The sequence below is a fragment of the Antedon bifida genome, chromosome 7, assembly GCF_963402885.1.
Source record: "Antedon bifida chromosome 7, ecAntBifi1.1, whole genome shotgun sequence".
Classification (NCBI taxonomy): domain Eukaryota; kingdom Metazoa; phylum Echinodermata; class Crinoidea; order Comatulida; family Antedonidae; genus Antedon; species Antedon bifida.
The window spans coordinates 18,824,661-18,841,026 of NC_136232.1; the positions used below are offsets into that span (position 1 = coordinate 18,824,661).

General features: G+C 33.5%; 1 protein-coding gene across 1 annotated transcript; it reads right to left on the reverse strand.

Annotated features, from left to right (window-relative positions):
* Nucleotides 1-1,168: 1,168 nt before the first annotated feature.
* Nucleotides 1,169-16,015, reverse strand: LOC144848031 (uncharacterized). The gene is made up of 8 exons (XM_078704696.1): nucleotides 15,920-16,015; nucleotides 14,901-15,159; nucleotides 11,513-11,744; nucleotides 8,966-9,229; nucleotides 7,901-8,086; nucleotides 5,501-5,583; nucleotides 4,928-5,107; nucleotides 1,169-4,145 (listed from the first exon to the last, which is right to left on the reverse strand). Exons 2-8 carry the CDS (start codon nucleotides 15,075-15,077, stop codon nucleotides 3,966-3,968), a joined length of 1,302 nt encoding a protein of 433 aa, XP_078560822.1. The 5' UTR covers nucleotides 15,078-15,159; nucleotides 15,920-16,015; the 3' UTR covers nucleotides 1,169-3,965.
* Nucleotides 16,016-16,366: the final 351 nt, after the last annotated feature.

Genomic DNA, 16,366 nt, shown 5'->3' on the forward strand with positions numbered 1-16,366 from the left:
AACGTGCTCGTATAGCGTTATTTTAAGTCGGAACTGACTCAAATTTGGTGAATGTACTAAGGATGGTGAGTAGAATGAGATTTGTAAAAAAAATTCATATTTTTTACGCTTTTTAAGTATCGCGCGCGCAAAATTTTTTTTTGCGCAGTAATTTTTGGAAACACGCAAATGGCCTAATTCATGCTCTAAATTGATCAAAACCTAATTTTGCGCGTTTTAAATTTTTAGCACGCGGTTTCACATGCATGACCTTGAAACGTGCAACTTTTTATTTGCTAATATTTTTACCCTTGATCTGAAGTTTACGTGTAGTGAATTTCATTAATATGTGATAATGAATTTTGGAGATATGATTGATAATGTGATTTCGCAAAATGGCGTATAAATGTCGTCACGGATGAGTGATCACGCTGGAAAGCTTATTAGGATTAAGTTATATTATTTGAAAGATATTCTGAAATTTTTGTAATCATTGACATTAAACTTTTTGAGATAATTGTTACACAAAATAGTGTACAGAAACAATAAAAAGAAAAAAAAAAAAAAAAAAATAATAATAATAAAGATTTTATACAATAACAATAGGTGATCATTTTATTCTAAATGATCACCTAATTAAACAAAACAAATAAACATGATAGTTCTCATGTAAAGTCTATATTCCTCTAAAGAAAATGTTGAGTTGACTTTTTTGATTGGTCAAATCGCTTGCGTTGTGGTTGCATCACATCTATGTCCTACCTACAACTACATCTCTAGTGGAAACAAATCTTGATGTACAGTATTGTTCCCCCACCCCCCCCCCCCAAAAAAAAACAAATTAAAAAGTTAAAAAACAATAAATTATAAAAAGCCAGGGCCAAAGATAGTAGGGCCGCCCAGCCACTCTGCCGTTCTTAAGCTTTTTCATGAATTTAAATAAAAGGATGTAACAGAACTTTGAAGTCGTTGCTAGAACAAAACATTCTGATAGCGACTTCCGCATTTGTAAAAGGTAGACCACAGACAAAAGCACAGTATTGGACATGTTTTTTTTTTTTTGTACTGCTGCGGGCCTCTCAAGCTACGGGGCCCCTGGGTTTAGCCAGTGAGGAGCGCTCATAGGCGTTACACCACTGAGCATAGTGAATATCAAAACTGGTTGTATAAAAATTCCAAAACAATATAATTATCACAAGTTTATTACTATACCTTATGTAATTGTAATAATACGCCTTTATTTTATCAACTATAAGCATTAATTGTATAAACTACAAAAAAAAGAAAATAATACAGTATAAACTGTTTTCGTTACCTACGATCTAGAAAGGCCACTCAGCAATTTTAAAACACAAACATTGAATTGACAAACTAACATTTCTGAGTGAAAAACTTACAAGGTGCCAACACAACACTATAAAAGTTGTCTATATATAAATATAATAATACCATATTTATTCGAATAAAGGCCCGCCACATGCATAATACATTGTATTAAAACACATTTCTATTTGTAGTGCTGTAGAATTCATTGATTGACATGATCTACAATTTACCAAGCATTTTGATACCAATTTTCACTGTATTTTATCACTTCTTGATATCAATTATGTTGTATTTTTTTCACATAAGATAAACAATCCCCTGAATAAACGCCTCCCTCGAATAAATTCCCCCTAAAAACCTGCTCCTGAACAATAAATGCTCTGGGCAATTTATTCGAGTAAATACGGTAATTAATTCCTTCTCTACCCATAAAATAGGGCCAAGTATTTCAGTTCTCTACACTTCCCGGTCTTGTGCTGCCGTTGTGTATATAAATATACTGTTCATTTATACTGTACATTGAAATACATAATTTACATAATATTAATATATAATTATTAATATTTTTTCATTATACAATTAGTCTAAAATTATCAAAAATTTTTTTTTTTTTTGGTTTTACTTACATTGTAAAAAATAAAAAATTACTTTTTTATTTCCTTAGGCCTATTAAATAAATAAAAGGGGGAATGGTTTAAAGATGTATTGTCCCCCCCAAAAAACAATAAAAATGAAGATTAATATAAATCAAACTTTCAGGTTAGTTTGTAAAAAAAACATTATTTCACTTACAAAAAGACAAAATAAATGGTTAAATTTAACCATGGATTAATCCATGATTTAACCAAACCCCATTGTCTAACAGACAATATATCTTTAACTTAATCAGTCATTACAACATATTGTCACCTTTGCACCCTATATTGAATACAATAGTAAGCACCTAGTTATGCAACCTACATAATTATCAGATGCATAATCTGTTTTTAAAGATAATTATCATTGGCTGGTTTCAAATTTGTCTGTGCCTGTTAATTATTATTATGTTTACTAAATAGCATACAAATACTATAATGAATGTTTATGAGTGAGTTGGATGGTGAGAATATTGAGGTGAAAGTTTACCTGCTCTATTTAACAAGATGGAGCCAAGTTAAATAGACCAGTCAATCTTCAATCGAATGAAATATTCTCTCCATTTAACGGATACAAAACATTCATTTTTTAAATGAGAATGAAGAGATTTATACATATCAGTCGTAAACATTAAATTAAGGTTTAATACTGTTCTACGACACTCGCACTAAAATAATTTCCATAATATTTTTGGAGAAACCATCTCCGTCCTCAGCGGGTGTTGGCTGACTGACGACTGATTGACTCCCTACTTCTGGACGCAGATGGCGTCCTATTAGGTGTTTATAGTAGAGTCATAGAATATAAAATATTACGGAAATTATTTTAGTGAGTGTTGTAGAGCAGTATTAAACCTTAATTTAATATTCATTATTTATTTTATAAAACACCTACTGTTCTAAGTAAACTTGCTCTAACATTTTTTTTGTATGGCAAAAATTGTCAAAATGTTTGCAGAAAGCGAAAACATGCATTAGAGCCCACTACTTATCGTCATTAGATATCACTTTTTTAGCATGTGAGGCAACCAATCAAAGTACAAGAATACAATCATACAGGCATGTTATAAAGATCTCTGTAACACTAATTATATTTCTCTTCCTATTCCAACAGAATAGGCCTAAAAGCAGTGCACACAGACTGAGTAAGGGTAAAAATGCCATACTGCAGTACATCATGCTCCCCCTTTTGACTGCTAAAATAATAATTTTTTATATCTATTTTTGACAAACTAATAATACTATATTGTTTTGGTGTACCGCAAACCTGACTGGCATGCCAATCTTTAAACAGTAGATAGTGTTGTCATTTGATTGGAGGATTGTGGGTCACATGATATTCAATAAATACTTTGTTGGCCACGCAATTTTCGTTATATGGGAGTGAAAATTTGTACTAGTCTATGCACGTTCATTGTTATATGCAATTATGATCTTTGACAACAATCTACTTTAGATCTTATAAAACAAATGATCAATTTTTTTTTGTATCTGTGCAATGGAAAAAATATTTTCATTTGGTGAAAATGAAATGTTCTATTTTCACCTCATGAAAGTATTTTTACCATTGCACTAAAAAACATTAATTATTTGTATATAATATTGTTACAGTTTATAGTTCTTGTGTCACAATTCACAATAAGGTGTATTAGTAAAATTATTTCAGATAAAATTATTTTTTTTTCATTTAAAAAACAACTCATCTAGCTAGTACACAAAAATCCTGAGGGCCTACTTCTGTTTAGGAAACTAATTTACATGACAACAATAACATGTGTCCAAAGATCTGCCCGGCACTAGATACCAATCTTTTTCAGTTGTGATCTCGAGTAAATATGTACTTAATATTCACTTTATACTTTTGGACATGAAACTTTGTCTGATAACCTGATATCCCCAATGTAAATTCAAGTTCACACACTAAAACACCCCAGCAGACTTTGTGTAAATCGTCTAGCTTAAACTCCATCACCTAAGACTATGTAAACTGAAATTTAGAACCAGTCTTAAGTGTTGATCATATTCTCAGACTTTGCCTTTGACTTGTTCATCTTGGTTCTCTACATCAGAACTAGTTTCTTGACTAACAATAGTGGCTACGCTACTTTTCTTTGGCAAACTACAACAACGCTGTTTGTCGCACACGTCTGTCTTGCATTTCAGAACACAGTCGGTGTTGGTTATGTTTGAGTCGGCATAATCACGCTATAAAAAAAATGAAACATTTATATTCTTACTACAATTGTATAAAATTATCGTAATTGTATAAGATAGAAAAAAAACTATGGAAAGAAAATGGTACCAAATGGCAAAAATATGACAACAAATTTGTTCAAAGAACCAATTTCTTTCCTTTCATCAGAATTAAGTTTAACACACCATTATTGCCAAATACTATATTGTTATGTATGATCAAACAAGTTTGACGAATCGATTTATTCACATGAAAACATAATACATAAATAATATCATTGTGAAGATTGTTCTTGGTTTGTGTGTTGGTAGCGAGACATCAGAAAGAGATTCAAAGCATTCAACATCACCTAAATAGATTTACAATGCTGTTGATGGTGGTTGTACAGTATCACTGAAATATTTGTTCAATCTAGTTCTAGTAAGTGTTGTTTTTTTAAATTTTGTAATATTCTCTTCCCGAAGATTATCTTTATTTAACCGAGGCAGGCTAATTCGGTGGCGTTAAGGGGAACAAAAATTACCAGAGTGGAATTCTACTAGATTTTTTACATAACCTGGGTAGGAGTGAAATGTTTGTACAGTACTCCCAACATTTTCTCACCTCAGGCCAAAGCAAGGGTTTTAGGTGAGGATTGATTGCTTCCATTCCCTTCCCTTCCATTCCCTTCCTATTTGATATCCTGGATACAAAATTGCAGGAAGTGATGCTAATAGAGAGTTTAATCACTGATAACCACAACAAAATTGTAGTAAAATACCTATAAACCAGAAAAATATCCTAAAAAACTTACAACAAATTCAGGTTGAATGGTTGTGGAGTGGATTCCACGTTTGTGAAAGAACTCCTTAATAGTCTCAGACATGGCCATGTATTCATCTACCTCACCAGTGACTATAATATGAGCGGTGGCTATAGTCAAGTTCGTCGTCAATTGCCAAACATGGAATTCGTGTAACCTTATATTTGGAAACTGAAACAGTAAGTCAAAAATATAAATATATTAAAATATATAATAAAATTCAAATGAGAAAATTTTTATGAAAGATAAATCGCTGATATGTTTAAAGTTGCTGAACCCCTCCCCCATTTTAATATGTTGTATTTGGTCCCCTCACCCAGTTGATACAATATGTTGTACTTGGTATCTCCACACCCCCCCCCCCCCACCCCACTCCCAACCCAGCCTCTTACAAGCAATGCCTATTTGAATAATAGAGAGGTACCCAACATGTGCAACACAAAGGTTGATTCCAATCACTTTAAATTGTCTCTTATAAATGGTTGGAAATATACCATAGCTATTCAACCAATCAGAAGTCATGAATTAAAATATGTATAATAAGAGATTGACACTAAAACGCACCTTTTCTTCCAAAGAACTCTCAATGTTTTGAACATCTAAATGTGATGGAATGGACTGCATAAGGATCATTGCTGATTGTTTCACTGAAAAAAAATATATATAATGAATAATAATTGTGTAGCAAATATCATAAATGATTAAAGATGTATTTTGTCAAAATACATGAAAAATGAAGATTAATTAAAACAGACTTTGAATAGGCCATCAAGTCAATCACATGTTTTCACTTATAAAAAAACAAAATAAACGGTTAAATTCAACAAAACATCCATTGACATCTAGTCAATTTGTATATTTTTGCTTTAAATTACATTTTTTTCAGGTAACAGTTTTTTTAGATCCAATTTTTGGTAAAAGTGAATGTGACATTAAAATGGCATATTAAACATTTTTTTAGAGGGACAATATATCTTTAAGAACTTGGGCGTGTGCATTAATAACCTTGTAAGGATAAATAGCTTATGTTCCGCTGGTTGAGCACTCGGTCATCACAGTTCAAGAGAAATTATTCAATGAGATATTTGCAAAAAGCATATATTTTCACTTGCCTTGTAAGACTGACTGAGTATTAAGTACAGTAGAAACTATTAGGGGGACAACTTCAAGACTTAAAAAAGTGTCTCATAATAGGTGTGTTCCCTAATAGAGGTTGGCTACAGTGCTAAAACGTCTCTCATTCCTTTTATCTCCTACAGTAAATACAGTAGAAGTGTCCTAAATGAGGGGTTCTACTGTCAGCCCCTGTTGTTGTGGACAGACATATGAAAGTTGTTTGTGGCAGCTACAACACAACACAACACAACAACAAAAGTGATCTTTAGGGGAGAAGAAATGTTTTGCATGTCATCCACACCTGTGTACAATTCATCCCAGTAGGCTGCAGTTGTAGGTCATTTGTAGTTCATCCTATCATTGTTTCAGGACTCCTAGCTCCTTATTTTACTTATATATATTTTGTATGTTATTGTAATGTTATGTGAGCGATTGTGCCATGTGTCATGAATTTCCGCAAAGACCAAATAAATCTGAATATGGTCTTCCAGTCATTAAGATTTGTTAACATATACTTCCTAATTCCCTTGACTGTGCCCCTTCAGACATTATTTTGTATGTGTGTTGCTACTTTGTTTTGTATTGTACATTAACAATAGATGCTTTTTTTAGAAAATAATTCCATTTTTGGGCAACTATTGTGTTTTTTTATATGAAATCTAATTATTATAATATATTATATTTTGAAAATTAGTTCTTATAACTCTATTAAATGACAGTCATAAATAATTATTATTATGACGTAATAGCTCAGATCATGAAACGTTATATTTTAGTATATAATGGTTGCTCTCTGCAAATATTATTATGCTTATCATGAAATTGGATAATAAATTATAGTTATTATCAGGTGATAAAAGTATTGCTGGTGCTTCTGCCTTAAAGGTTTTTCATAAAACCAGCTATTTATTAATAAACAGTTCCTTTCAAATGGCGAAATACAACAAAGAGATTCCCATCATGCCTCATCAGACTAAAATGCATCTTACATTGTGTATTATCATCAGTCCATTTGATCTTAAATTTGGTAAAGGTATACAGTAACCTCAGAATATTCAACTGTGGTAAGAGACTTTGCAGGGGCCTGCAGACTCAAAGAATCTTTACTTACGGTAACACCTAACAAAAGGTGGTGACACCAGTGCAAATGGAAGTAGCATATAGTTGTTTTCAAATAGTGTAAATTGTGATTGTGTACAGAAAAGTTTGTAGTGTAAAAGGGATATAAGATAATGCCTACAAAAGGGCCATTCCATGCCAAATCAACCAGTAGCTCTAGGTTCAACATCTGTGATTTTGCTAAAACCAATCAAATATACCTTGATGGGTTTAATGAAAATTCAGTTCAAAATTCACATTACTATAGTTTAAAAGTTACAGCCACTTAAAAATGTGCCACAGCCCTTATTCTTGGTCACAAATCAATCTTTTATTACTTTAGTGTTTTCATTTAGCAATAATCATGAATTTAAATATTGGGACTAAAAAATGCAGTTCAAGCTAAGTTTTGGCTCTACTTTCAGAACCTGTCAATGAAATTGTGATAGAAGCAAGCTAAAAACAGTTTTAGGGGTTTGAAAATGCATTTCTATTTTGCAAATCACATTTGTTCAAGATTTGACTTTCAATTGTAGGGCTTTCCCCATGTCTGTTAAATTGATTGCTTTGGCATGGAATGACCAAAAAAAACCCCAAAACTATTCAAAGCTTGGTCCTCACTAGGATGCAATGTAAGTAATTTGACCAATCACAATGCGATGGATCATCATCGCATTTGATTGGTCAACTCACTTGTATTGCGCATAGCTCAGAGTGGGAACTAAGCTTTAAGTCCTGCTCAGTACTTACATAATGGAATCGAAGTCGTTAAAATAATGACACATATAAAAATGCTCATGGCTGGATCAACGTAAAACCTCCATTCTCCTTCAGCTAACCAGATGATTAAGGCACTTATGATGACGACCACAGAGCCAAGAGCATCACCTAGTACGTGCAAGAAGACGCCTCGCATATTTAATTGTGTACCAGATGCTACGGAAAGAAGAACAATTTTTTAAATAAAGAATTTAAGCATGATAAGAAAACATTATAAATACTGTACACTATTTGTTTCAATTTTGGGCAGGATACATTAGTTTCATGCAAGCAGCATGAGACTTGCGCATTTGAAGCCCCTCTTGCACTCATGTATCTACAAAACTCACACTTCTTATATTCAATTGGTCTATAACAATATTTGGTACCTGGAAGTATGATGTAAATTGCTTGTTTCTAAACCTAGTGTAGGTTTTTAAGTGTAGTTGTTGTTTGTGTTTATACAGTATTTATCTGACATTAGTTATGTATTGGTTTACCTACAGGTCATACATGTATTTGTTTAAAATGTGAAGTCTCTTTCAAATCTCCTTCAAAATTTCGCACCTGAACCACAAGGCCAGATTTACACCTAAAACGTTTAACCTAATAATTACAAACTACTAAATCCTTAATTAAGCTTCTTTGGTACAAGAGCACTGATTGGCATACATTGTATTAATACAGTGGAGTCCCTATTTAAGGACCATTGGGACCCAAGAAAGTATCCTCTTAATAACAGGTTTGTCCCCTGAATAGTTGGTGGCTTTAGTGTTAAAAACATGTATTTCTCCTTGTTTGTTTCATGGGAAAGTGTCCCAAGAGAGGTGTTCTACTGTATTGACAATGGGTTGGGAAGTCAGCCACGGGTGTATTTGTGTATAAAAAAGTATGCACAATTTTAATAAAAATTGATTGAGTGATGATTAGGGTAAATTAACAAATGTTTATACCTTTTAAAATCAGTATATTATTAACATTTTCGTTTACAATATTGTAAAAGGTTTGTGAAAAATGTGTATGCATGTGTGTTTTTGAGTACAGGAAAAAACTTACCAATTGCTTCCTCTTCGTCAAAAGTACTCTTACAATTCTGAGCCTCAAAATCAACTACAGCATGTTCTGTAACATCCCCTTTAAGGTTTGTACCATTTGCTGTTCCATTTTCCTTGTTTAACAATGTTACTACTACGTCATTATTGTCTGAAATTCCTTTATAAGCAACATCAGATTCTATCTTGGTCGAGTGGTTTTTTCCTTCTCCTCCATGGCTGTGTCCTCCGTGGCTGTGCCCACCGCCACCATGGCTGTGTCCATGACCTGAAATAAGTAAAATTGTACATACAGTAATAAAACTATAAAAAACACATGGTTATACTTAAACAATTTGTTGTTTTATCAACTGCAACCAATGAATTAACTACTTTGATCTTGTTGTTTAAGGAGTATAGACTGTTGGTAAGTTACTGTACATTAGGCAAGAAACACATTTCCTGTCAATCATAGACTAATGAAACATTATTGAGTCCAATGAAATAGTTAAATACATGCACTGAAGTGAAAGTTGGAACAAAGTTGGAATATAGAAGAGGCCATTAAAATGCATTAATTTTTAAACTACAGCCACTATACAAAACCATTCACACAATGGCATGAAATCATTTCATTATTATAACATTGTTTACCATCCATTATCCATTTACTGTACGTATCATATTATTTTGGTCAATTAAGATTGATTAAGATACAGTTTAGTTATGGACCTTGTTGTACAGTAATAATAATAATAAATAATATGGATTGATAAAGCGCACATACCACTCAAGAGTGCTCAAGGCGTGTTAAAAAAAATGAAATTCAATACAATATCTGGCTTGTACATGAGGCTACTGCTGGGAAACTGACATGCCGATATTTTAATTACATTTTTTACCACGGAGGCCCAGATATATTCATCGCTGTTCTTCCCTGCACATGTAAAGATAATACAAACAATCTTTAACAATATTATTTATCAAAATGGGCCACTGTTTTCTATGGCAACAGATCATTTATCTTTTCTTCTGCTCGTCTTTGGAATGATCTGCCACAAGCTTTTAAAGAGGCAACATCAATCGATATTTTAAAATATCAACATCTTTTTACTTCTTATTTTGGTAGGATAGGACAATTGATACTACTATAGACAGATGCCTTTTTCAATCGAGCTCATGAATTCTTTTTGGTCGACCTCTGATTTAGGAGCTTCCGAGTGCTGTGAGAACGGAGTGGTATAAATCGTTCCTCTGCTTCTTCTTAATTTTTTTGGTTATCTTAGGATATTTAATGGATCATTTTTGTGTGTAAAGCGCTTAGAAACGGCATTATGCGCTATAAAACTACCATTATTATTAATGTACAGTAAATAATAATACAGTACACATACAGGCATATGTGAAATTCTAAACCGCCTGATGAAATACTGACTAATGATTAATTAATTTTGTTTAATGATCAAATGATTGTAGGGTCGTGGACGAATGAATGTAGGCACCAAAATTATTGCATTCAAGTGCACCTTTATAATGCAAGGCTAGGTTTTTAATATTCAGTCTTGGGTATAGTCAAAGCAACATTTGACTGGCTACAGTATGTCTAGGGTTGTGTGATTCAATTATTAGAAAGATAGTTCAGAGTTAAATTATAAAGAATTTTATACAATGTAAAGTACAATATAAGATAAACAGGCACAATGCAACAGCAGCTATTGAACCATGACATCAACAAATTGATAAAATATATAGCTTAGGGCAATTTTGCAGTCACTTGTGTAATAAAATATTATTGAATTAATAATAAACTAAAATCAGTGGAAATAAATAAAACTACTAGGGTCAATCTAGATAGAAGTCATTAAATGAAAACAAGTGAGTTTAATTGCTTCCAGCCAGCTACCATGATATTTCAACCATAATATTATCTACATTTAGAACGAGTTATCAGTTAAGTTATCTGTGCAAACGAAAGATGCATAATAGGCTAAAATATGAGTGTGATTTTATTTTTTAAAATGCGACCATGAAAAATGGCAGAAAGAATGCAATTTCGAAAAAAAGGTCAACCTTGAAGAGTGCGGAACCATGGAGTAACTAATTTAAAATTATAAATATTCTAAGAAAAGAATGATTGAAATGGAAGGATGTTCATCCAAGTGAAAGTCTTTAATTAATGTTTCACAATTTAGTATTAATTAATCAGCAGATTATGTAAATAAGCATCAATTAAAAACTGGGAAGTTATCAATTCCTCCATGATTTAAATATGTTTACAACAATAATACAATTACTGTACAACAGCTGTTGTTACTGTACACCAGACAAATAAATAACATAATTTGACATCCAAGTAGTTAAAAGATTCAATCATATTGTATTCAAATTAAATTCTGTCTGGGAGAGATATTGAATCAGTGTCAATGTCAGTTAACTCAGGTAAGAGCACTTATTCATAGACTACTGCACACTGAACACTATTTTGCAACCCTAGGAGTAAATGGATGGATCCATTGTCTGACAGGGGTGTTGAATGCATTTTTTTTGAGACACAAAAAAAGATAAAAATTACCATGTGAACTGAACAAAAGGAGTCCAAGCAGATTAACGACAAGGCCTGCTGTACCAACGCCAAGAACAAGTTTCGGCTGCTGCACTTCAATTTCCTTCTCTATAAAACGCTGTAATGCTTCAACGAATATCGTGAAACATAAAGCAACCAGAAATACGCCATTCACAAGCGCACCAACGATTTCAGCCCTCACCCATCCGTAGGTGTTACGTGAAGTTTCAAGTTTTGAAACCTAAAATAAACAAGAAATATTTATAAAAAACAAAAAAAGAATGTGTTGGCAGTAAAGTGCTAAATATATTTCCCCTTGTTAAGTTGTTCCTTTCACAAGAAAGTGTTTCCTTAGGACAGTACAGGACAGAATGCAAAAATCCCAATGCATTCAACATGTTGTCGTTGCTGCGTTGAACGGCTTTCAATGTATAATTGTTTATTTAATGAATTTATCATTATAATCAGCATGTCATTGTCAATTAAACAATGAGTTATTTCAACTCTAGCTGCTGCTGGCCTATTTTGGCCGATTCCACGCCTGAACGATCATCATTAACAATAGGCAAAATAGCAGACCAGATATTTTAATAGAGTTTTAAAAATATGAAGCTTACTGTATCTCATATCTTTTTATGTAGTGAACGGACAGTTACCAAATAAATAACAATAAAATAAAACTCACATAGAACATGGATTTTTGTTTAATGTTTACAGTCATGATATAATACCTTTTTCCTGAGGTGTTTAAGTGGCTATTCACAATTTGAATAGGCCATGGAGAATTCCTACTGAGTATTATTATTTTTATTTATAAATAAGACCTGAAAATTACTGTTTTTTTTTAAATTATAATTTTACCCAGGAACTACAGTACTGAAAGTAAACAAAACTAGGAAAATCACAGGAGAAATTCCTGACATACTGTATACTATCTTTATCAAAACAGAATATTTCAACAATATAAATAGATCTGCTTCAGTGCTTCCCAAAAAACAAGATATTAATAATATTATTATTATTAATCGATGTAGTCACAATGGTTCCTTTATACTGCACAGTGCATACCATAACCTCGAAAAGAAGCCAATGGGATTCATATTTTCCATGACTCAAAGGTGAGCTTCTTTTCGGGTGAGCTTCTTTTCGAGTGGGTTTCTTTTCGAGATAGGCTTCTTTTCAAGATTACTTTTGCAAACTAAAGAAGTAGGGGCTTCTTTTCCAATTGAATGCTGTCAATTTGTAAATTGCTATACTACCATACAGTAATATGATTTTTGAAACATTCCATACCAATATATTTGGCAACAAAGAATATACAAGATGCAATCAAAGTACTCTTTGGAAAATAATCAATACATATGAGTAATGACTATGAATGTTGAGATAATTAAGGGCTGTAGGTCGTTGTTTAGGATTGTAAGGCTAGTAATATGAACAACATGATCATACACATTCCAATTCATTTGACCTTCAAAAATATAGTCTACAGTATACAGTAAGAAATGACGTATCTATGCGCAACCTTTCATAGCCTACGCGTAGTAATTGTTCTGACGTGTAGCCTACGACGTATTTTTATGATAATTATCTACCGTATGGGTCGATCGTAGGGTGGTTCGCAAAGTTAATAAACACCATTGTCATCGCCTTTAGAAGCATGGACAATGCACATAAACATTCCATGTTATTACAGCATTGTAAAGAAAAAGGCCCAGAATTTGAAAAACATGTGAGACATGGGATCAGTTTAGAGAGTACTGTAGTGTAACTGTAAGTTTCATGTCATGTGGCCCAAATAAATCCAGGTACATAACACGATCTTTTTTTTAATGCTATAGGGAAACGGAAGAGGAGGTATTTCCTATGTTTACATCTTACTGTCAAGATAATGTCTAGATAAGTTTTGTTAATGGCAGGGATGTCACCAGCATGTCATGAGTGGTGGTTGGCGACCCGGACCGGCTACTCCGCCAAACCCACGCATTTCATAATAAGGTCGGAAAAAATGCATTACGATGTTTTTTGTGAGGTAACAAGGTGTGTACAACTAAATTAATGAGTCAATTTTGACTGACGGAGGACTAAGTTGTAAATTACTCGGAAGCATTTATTAATAAATATTAATCGTAATCGTTTTTTCATGGTGTTTTTTTATCTACTAGACGCGAATATATATATATAAATAGAAATTTCCCATGGTAGAGGCATGATGGCACCACACGGTGAACCACAAATGTCAATGAACTAGTACTAGTATAGGCTTAGGCCAACTTCTAAAAATAAAACGTCCAGTCGATCCAGAAACGATGCCGACAACAAAAGATCGTTAACACTCTAAATACAGTATCGGAACGTCGATCGTGCGCACAGACCTAGATTTTTTTTGTGGCTCATATGGCAGGCCTGGAAACGTGTACCTAGATTGTGTGTCACGTGACATGAAACGCGATACTCTCTACTCTAAATTAACTGTTCCCACCACCACACGTAGCACATGTTTTTTTCACTCAAAATTAATTATGGTGGGGTTACAGAATACTAGGGCCATTTTCATTACAGTGACATGTCGTAATAATTGAATAGGCCTATGTTAAATCTTAACATGGAATATATTGATTTTGCATATATTTTGTTTATGTTTACGTCGGCATATTTATTTATAATTCGCTAAGCCAAGTGGCAAGGTAGGATTAAAAAAAAATTAGCGTAAGCCTAGGCCGCCGAAACTAGACTCCACTCCGATGACGATTCTTGGGCGCATGATGTCGTCTCGTCCTGCAAAATTAGGCTAATGTGTCGTCTCCTACTAGGCCTAGCCTTAGGTAGGATTTTTAGGCAGCGCTGATTTTAATTAGTGAACAGTACATTGTTAATTTGCATTGTCCATGCGTTTTCTAAAGGCGATGACAATGTTGTTTATTAACTCTACGAACCACCCTACGATCGACGCGTTGATAATTATAATAACAATACATCGTATCGTAGTAGTAAGTTACGAACAATAGGCTATACGATCTACATGCGTAAATATAGTGGTGGTCGGCATCATGAAAATGGTGGTCGGAAATTCCGAGTGGTGGACGGGGCCGTCCATCGCCGACCACCGTGGTGACATCCCTGTAATGGTATTGTACTGTATGACAGAGGTGCGTCATTTACAAATAATTAATGATGCAGGGGTGCATAAAAAAAACCTAAAATGGTACTGTACATCACCCCAATGAACAGTGGTAAATCAATGTCCGTCACTTTACCATCCACCCAGGTTAGGGAACAATCGGGGTCAACAAGCCGCACATCGTAAAAATGACGCACCTCTCTCAGGGGTCATACAGTGTGTCATACAATTGAAAATATTAAAAATGTAACAATTATGTCTAAAAAAATAGCTCACCTTTATTGCCACAAAACCAACTATTAACGAAACAATATCCGAGAGCATGTGGAATGAATCGGCAACAAGAGCCATTGAATCGGTAATATAACCCGTCGTAATCTCCGCTATAAAAAATATTGATGTCATCACCATCATACAAATAAGACGACATGATTTTCCTGAGAAACGTCCCATATTGTTTGTCCTTTATACTTTGAGTAGATAATGTACAGTAAGTTAAAGCTTCGTTTTGTCTCAGTATGGACTTGCAATAGGTCTGTGTGAACAAAGAAAGAATTCATTTTTAGAATCTAACAAATTGTATGACAGGAAACAATCACTGTTCAGTCGTATAATAGCTTATTAATTGACTCCCTACTTAAAGTGCAGAGATAGCGATCACAATATCAAAATCTGTGTCTATTTTTGGTGATTACAACCATATAAGAAACTTTAAATCAAAATGCAAGCCGACTACTAATTATTATAACGGACTGTACCCGCCTTTAATTTATACCTGTACATTAAAATCGACCGTATACAAGTCTAGTTTTATGATATAATTCCATGCCAATAAAACAAAAATAAACAATATACCAGGCTTCTCTAACCTACCTTTTCTTTACTGCCTAGCCTACTCTACCTAGCCTAGGCCTGTATTTTAATTTAATATTAATGTATCAGAAATCATTAATTCTTCCTCCTGATTTTATCAAAGAGAAACACACACAGCAGGAAGGACCAGGCTTTGTGCAAAGCGTGGTATGCAATTTTATATTGGTGCCGTGGGTAGTAGAATGTTAACCTTACCTACCTACAGTACTAGGCCTGGCCATATAGCCTAGTGGTCTAATGGGATTCTCGTCTAATAATGCACATCATGATTGGTATAGCCTGGTTAAAAAGGCCAGCAGGCCGGCCAGCCTAGCTAGGCCAGGCAGGCTTATGTCCTACCTATTTAACGGAATATTTCGCCTACACATTATCTACTTTATTTACTTAAAATTAAGTACTAATAAATATAATAAGTTACTAACTATCCTTGTGTTTCTGATTCTATTTCGTAATATACATTTTTTCACCCGAAACCAAATTCAATTTTCGAGACGACTGCACAAAATCACACACTGTGTCGACTGCAGACTCTTCTATCTCGTGTGTTTATTGAAAAATCAGCTGTTCGCTTGAAGCGCCCTCTAGTTGCGTTACTTTTAATCTGTCAATTTATTTTGACAGGTCAACCAAGATAAGTGTACACTCTTTGGTCAAACTCAATACGAACGCGTTAGTACGCATCATCATGTAAAATTCGTTTTTACATTAAAATATAAATACAAATATAGGCAAGATGTATCTATAGAGCTGATGCCCTATAAACAAAAACAGAAAGAAAATATGTTTGGGTTCACACACTCTTATACTTGTTACTTGTCGTTTATTATAATTATCAATCAATAATCTTTTATTTCAGCATAACACCATGG

Coding starts and splice junctions, on each gene's coding strand:
- LOC144848031 (XM_078704696.1), bottom strand. CDS start 15,077: ATGGGACGTTTCTCAGGAAAATCATGTCGTCTTATTTGTATGATGGTG. Junction 9,230..11,512: donor CCTTTTGTTCAGTTCACATG/GTAATTTTTATC, acceptor TACTTATTTCAG/GTCATGGACACAGCCATGGT. Junction 4,146..4,927: donor CCATTCAACCTGAATTTGTT/GTAAGTTTTTTA, acceptor TTTTTTTTATAG/CGTGATTATGCCGACTCAAA.